Source organism: Ochotona princeps, chromosome X (genome assembly GCF_030435755.1).
Source record: "Ochotona princeps isolate mOchPri1 chromosome X, mOchPri1.hap1, whole genome shotgun sequence".
In the NCBI taxonomy this organism is placed as follows: Eukaryota; Metazoa; Chordata; class Mammalia; order Lagomorpha; family Ochotonidae; genus Ochotona; species Ochotona princeps.
The window spans coordinates 11915229-11921686 of NC_080865.1; the positions used below are offsets into that span (position 1 = coordinate 11915229).

At 40.0% G+C, this 6458-nt stretch overlaps 1 protein-coding gene across 1 annotated transcript in view; it reads left to right on the plus strand.

The window, feature by feature from the left end:
- Positions 1-3428, plus strand: part of EFHC2 (EF-hand domain containing 2) — a 171121-nt gene extending 167693 nt beyond the window's left edge. Inside the window, exon 15 of the mRNA XM_058658995.1 lies at positions 2970-3428. Within this exon, the coding sequence (XP_058514978.1) occupies positions 2970-3068 (99 nt within the window). The 3' untranslated portion in view covers positions 3069-3428. The remainder of the gene's footprint in view (positions 1-2969) is intronic.
- Positions 3429-6458: the final 3030 nt, after the last annotated feature.

Below are 6458 nucleotides of genomic sequence, written 5' to 3' on the forward strand. Positions count from 1 at the left end.
ATTTTCATTGGAAAGGTGGACTTACAGAGAGAAGGAGAAACAGAAAGACTTTTCATCTGCTGGTTCATTCCCCACATGGCTACAGTGGCTGAAGCTAAGCCAATCTGAAGCCAGGAGCTTCTTCCAGGTCTCTCACATGGATACAGGGTCCCAAGGACTTGGTCCTTCCTCAACTGCTTTCCTAGGTCACAAGCAGGGAGCTGGATGGGAAGTGGAGCAGCCAGGACATGAATTTGCACCCATATGGGATGCTGGTGCTTGGAAGTGTAAGATTAGCTAGTTGACCATCGCGCCAGACCTCAGAAACACAGTCCAACCTGTTGCCTTCTGCCCCCCATCTTTTATCATCATTTCAGCTCAGTCACCTTCTAGGTATCCTGTGCTCTCCTGCAGCAGAAGCTTTCTAGATGTAATTCTCATTCTCCAGCCCACTTCCAGCAGCCTCCCAGGATTATTATACTCACTCACTTCCAAATTGATTTCCTTGGACTATTTCCTTCTCCCTACAGCCAACATAAAACCTACTCAATTTCTAATCAGGTTTTTGTCATCCTTCTGGACAAGTGATTTGCCCCAATCATAGCCTGAAATATGAACTGGCACAGAAGGGCCCATATTGTGGCACCAGCTTGTCTTCCAACCACCTGTCCTGCCACTTGTGTGATATGCGCTAAACCACCCTAGGTTACTTTCCTTTTGATAGTTTTTTTTTTCTCTTGATAGGTTTTTAAAATATATACTTTGTGGCCTGACATAGGGGCATTTGATAGTAATCCTCTACCTGAAGTGCCAGCATCCCACATGGGAGCCAGTTTAAGTCCTGACTGCTCCAGTGTTCCATCCAGCTCCCTACTTGTGGCCTGGGAAAGAAGCTGAGGTTGGCCCAAGTCCTTGGGCCCCTGCCGTCTCATAAGAGACCCAGAAGAAGCTCCTGGCTCCAAGCTTTGGATCAGCTCAGCTCTGGCAGTTGCAAGCATTTAGTGGATGGAATGTTCTCTCTCTCTCTCTTTCTGTAGCTCTGACTTTCAAGTAAAATAAATCTTCAATAAAATCTAATTTTAAAAAATCTACTTGAGACACTGAGAAAGAGATAGCGCCCATCTACTGATTTAATACCCAAATGTTCACAATGGCCAGGGTGGGCCTGGTCGGGGCAAAGCCAAGAGCCAGAACACAGTATGTATCTCCTGTATGGGTGACAGGAACCCTGCTTGAGCCACCAGCACTGCCTCTTAGGGCCTGTAGCAGCAGGGAGCTGGAATCAAGAACCAGAACTAGGAATTGAAACCAGATACTTCAGAGAATGAGACAGGTATCTAAAACACTAGACCAAACATCCACTGAGGCCTTTTGCTTCTGTTGTTCCCTATGCCTGAGACACTGTTCACCACTTAAACCCCCTGCTCCTCTTATTCCAACTAAAAATAGTGTAATCAGCTTGAGCCTTTCCCTGGATTTCTCTGATCTTGTTACTCTGGATGCTAATGTAGCATAAATAAAGATACAGAACCACTTACATAAAATAATTAACCTTGGCAATAGAACTATAAGAAATCACAGTAATGGACTTTTTAGTAATTGACTATTAGTATCATATATGTAGAAGTTTGTGCATCTATGTGTATATATACATATGAGTGTACTACATAAATTGTGTGCACACGCATATGAGGGTACTTCAGAAGTTTATGAAGAAACAGGATAAAAATAAGTTCATTTGCAGGCAAAACCTTTGAAACCCATGTATACATATTCATAATCTACATTTTCCATGGCCTTTTTGAAGATGCCCTATACACTCACGAAGATACTTAGATATAAAATACTCGTTGTGTTTTAATTCCATTTATCCACAAACGCATTAAAGTATTCTTTTTGTGTGTGTGTGTGTGTGTGTATAAAGTAGCTTACCCCCAAGAGCATGCTGTGAGTCTCCTGATGTTGCTATGTTAATGGTTAATTGAAGAGAGTAACCAAGCAGCCAGTATAGCTACCAGTTTGAATTTTAAAAATTGAGTTACTGGAGCTGTCCTTTGGACTGGTGTTTAAGCTGCCAGTTGGGGTCTCCTCATCCCTTATTAGAGTGCCCAGGTGCAACTCCTGCCTCCACTCGTCATCCCAGCCCCCAGCTAATGTGTAACTTGGAAGGCAGCAGGTGATGACTCAAGAAGTTGGGGTCCCACCACCCTCATGTGAGAGACTCAGATTGAGTTCCTAGATGCTGGTTTCCACCTGGCTCAACCTCAGCTATTTATTGCATCTGGGATTCAGGCCACCCAATTTGAACATTCTCTTCTGTACTGCTTCCTCTGCCTCAGAAATAAAAATAAATAAGGAAACCATAATACACTTTCGTTAAAGTCAATGAGGCACTATCACTACAATAATGCTCCCTAACCAACAACTCTGAAGAGTTCAGTGGTTCTACAACAAGACACACTTATTTTTGTTGTTCATAGGCCTGTAAATTGCTGAGTTTGACTGGATGCAAGTAGGTTTGGTTCCAAGCTGCAAGTTGGGCCTGGTTTGCTCCATCTCCGTCATTTCAGAAGCATGTTCATCCTGTGGGATAGCATCAGAGGCACAGAAGGCCGAGCCAAATCACACCAGCACGTCATGGCTCCCATCTGTGATATATGAGCTATGGGTGCATAAGCCAAAGCAAATCATGTGACCTCATCCCAGATTAAAAGGACAGGAAACTACATTTTTCCTGTTCCTTGAGAGATTCTACAAGGTCGATGGTGAGAGTATGGGCGTGTAATTCTAATACAGGGAATGAACAAAAACTTGAGCAAGATTCTAGGCTACCACAAAGTCATTGTGATTCGAAAATGTACATTAGAAATTTCTGCTTCGGAAATAGTGTTTGCTAGAATCTCATATGAACACAAGAACCAACATGTTGTTAACTTTTAAAACTGTGCTTGAAATATGGTTCTAATTTGTGCCCATCTTTTGTCCCTTAGGTATGTGAAGATATTTGGTTCGGGATGCCATCACCCATTCCTGCAAAATACATTCAGTACTTAACCTTTTTGAAGGACGTGTTTGGCTTAGATGAATAATCATGGCCATTTTGGCCACATCTCTTTCATTTACTGCTCTAATTTTGCCGAGTAAATTTTCATAGATATAATTTCATTCTAGAAACAAAGAAGCCATATTCATGCTGAATGGAAATCCATAAACCACAATTAATCTTCTTTTGTCACTTTAGTCTTTCAGAACATCCTATTATATTGCTGATGTGCCAGCACTATTAACAATGCCATTCAGTGTTGAATATTTTATTATATATGATTTATTAATACCAAAAAATCTTATGATAATTTTCCATCCGGCATAATTTGATTCACTACAATACAAAAAGAAATTGACTCTTAATGGCCATACCCAGCAATATAAAAACAAATTACATCAGAGCAGTAAATTGTGATTCTATTAAATATTCTTTAAAATCTTTTTTGTATGTTTATTATTTATATAATTTTATAGCAACTTGCCTCATCAAAGCAATCTTAAATCATTTCTAGAGTAAAAGTATTTATTTTATTAAATTAATAAATTTATAGGAAGAAAAAGAACCTACCCCCCACCAAAACACACACAGATAAACACACAAACTGGGGAGATGATGTTTATGACTTTAATGCTCTTTTGATGTCTAAAGTAAGCTTTTTAGTTTAGGAATGTATTTATATGAATGTAATTATTTTTTTAATATGAATATAATTATAACATGACCAAAATAGATATGTCTAAGATATTCAAGTCTATATGAATGCTGATGAATCTTAGAGTGCTTTTTTTTCCTGGTCCATTTTGTACACATCACACTACAGTAAAGGTAGAAACCTCCTAGAGCTGAAGCGTTTTCTCCCTTGCATCTCTCCAGTTCTGTTTTTATTTTTCCTCAGTAGCACTCTTTTCACATAGTGTACATTTCATTAAGATGCATAGCCACGACCTCTGGGCATTCACTGCAAAAAATCTATCCCAACTCCCCATTCTTTAATTCTGAGGCCTGTATATTCTAAGTCCATTCCCCAGGTATTCTCAGAGACGATGGAATCCTATCAGTTAGGGACTTAGCCCATTACCTTTCAGGGACTGCTCTAAGGAAAGAAAATGGAGCTGCTGACATCTCAACAGCCCCTTTTGTCTTATTATCTTTTCACTTCATACTTGGAACAGCGTCTTGCCTAGAAATGATCTGGCTTCTTGGCACTCGAGCATAGTGATTTGGTTCACAATAGCTCTTTCTTTTTTATATATTGAAGTTAATCAATAAACTATTTCTGCATAGAGACCTAGGACAATTTAATATGTATATACCACTGTTAAAATGAACCCCATAGGGCTTTCCAGCCAACCAGAATGCTTAATTTCTATACTTGAGCCTTCTACTCATGAAACCTGGTTTTGACTACTTGATTTTTCTGTCCCAGTTTTTTTCTTTTTCCTTTTCATTCCTTTCTTTCTTTTCTTCTTCTTTTTTTAAGACAACTGACAATGCCAAGCCATTTTGTCACTTCTGGATTTTCCATTCTCCTGAGAGCAAGCTTTTAGAAGGATGGCACTTTCCTGGAACTTTTCAAGCTGACACATTTATCATTTACCCATTCAGCTCTTCAGTCGGCTTTCCCTCAAGAGCTTAAGCATGTGGATAATTTAGCCCTTGTACAGGCTTGTAATGTAGTTCATTTGAGAAGTAGGAGGAGGAAAGGACAAGCAGCAAACCAATGAAAGTACTCCTAAGTTTGTGGGGTGACAGCTGCTCATTCTCTTGCGTAGATGTGTATGACTACCCTGGCTGTTCCTGTCTCAAGCCTACAATTAGCAATGAAATGGCCATTATAGGAATCATGCCGGTAAACGTGCTACATTGCAGCCATACAGATCCTTTAAATAATTATTCTTTTTGCAATGAAGTCATATGCTGCAGGAGATTTATAATATAGAGATAATATCCCCATTAGTAAAGTTTATGACCCAGTAAACAGCTCCCACTAGTTAATAAATGCCAAAGTCATAAAAACAAAGACTATTACCGTAATAGAATTTCTGTACCTCCCTCTTTTGCTGGTGGTCTCGAGACACTGGAGGGAAATGCTATCTTAGGAAAAACATTTATTCGTGTTATGTAAATATCAATGAGTTGTCTTCAAATTCATCTGGAAGTCTCCCAGCCCCCGTTGGTCCCAGGTGGTCCCAAAATGTTGATGCATTCTGCTTAGGTTTCAAGTGGTAGATAACTCTGGTTTGCAGCTCAAATAAACCCTGTGATTCAGATGTGTGAGGGAGGTTGGGAGGAGGGCTAGAATTTCTGTCTGTCCTTTTTCCTCTGAAAAAAAAAATAATATCCCCAACTATTGTCATTGTTCCAGGGTAATAATTTTGAAAAGTTTCACAACCTTTGCACATACTCATATTTTTAGCTGCTAACATTTTCTCAATTTGATGGAGAAACAAGTGCTTGCCTTTGGCAGTCTGGGTAAACTGAAAGTTAACATAGGCAAACCTTTTGTCCTCTAAGCTAACTGTTTTTCAAAATTCTCAGAAGTGGGAGAATGATCGAAATAGTCATTAAAGAGACCAGAGCATGTCTTGTCATACAAAACTGATTGGAAGCTGTTGCAATTCACACTAAATGCTTTGCTGAGTCATCAATTTGAAGTATGGATGTTGTCACCAGAAAACTCATTTCCAGTGTTTACTTCCCCTTCATTTGCTTTTGTTGTTGGTGGTGGTGGTGGTGGTGGTGGCAATGGTTTGTTTTTTTGTTTTGTTTTGTTTTGTTTTGTATAACTGAAAAGCCATGTGGATCTGTCTAGTGGTTGACTTCAGAGCTTACTAAAAATGGTTAAAATCTGAGACAACAGAAGGGAAATACACAACACTAACTTTTTAAAGTGTTGCAGTAGTTAACAGTTTGCCTACTTTATGCCATCAAGACACTTCAGAAAATTTGGGGTTGACGGATCTAGCAGGTGTGCACATTCATATTAGAGAGCTGGTTCAAATTTGCTTCACCAGTTCCAATACAGCTGCCTGCTAATGTGCCTGCAAAAGCTGCAGGAAATCTTCAGCTGGGCTGAACATTGCCCAAATGCTTGGGCCGCTGCCACCCACATGGAAGACCTAGGTGGAGTGCCTGGGTCCCTTCAGTGCAGCCTTGCCCTGGTTGTTGTGCCCATGTGATTGGTCAAACAGTGGATGGAAGACCTTTCTGCCTCCATTCTGTTGACACCACCTCGAAATAGTTGGAAAAACTTGTAAAACTCCTAAAATTGTGTTCACTTGCTCAACATGCAGAAAGCTGACCACTGACATCAGGGTGGTGGAAGAAAGGAGGTGTTTATTACAAAGTGAAGAGCGATGGGCCATACTGCTAGGAACCTTAATTTCTAGGTTTCCTGAGGAGTTAAAGGCAAAAGTTCTTAAAGATTGAAACT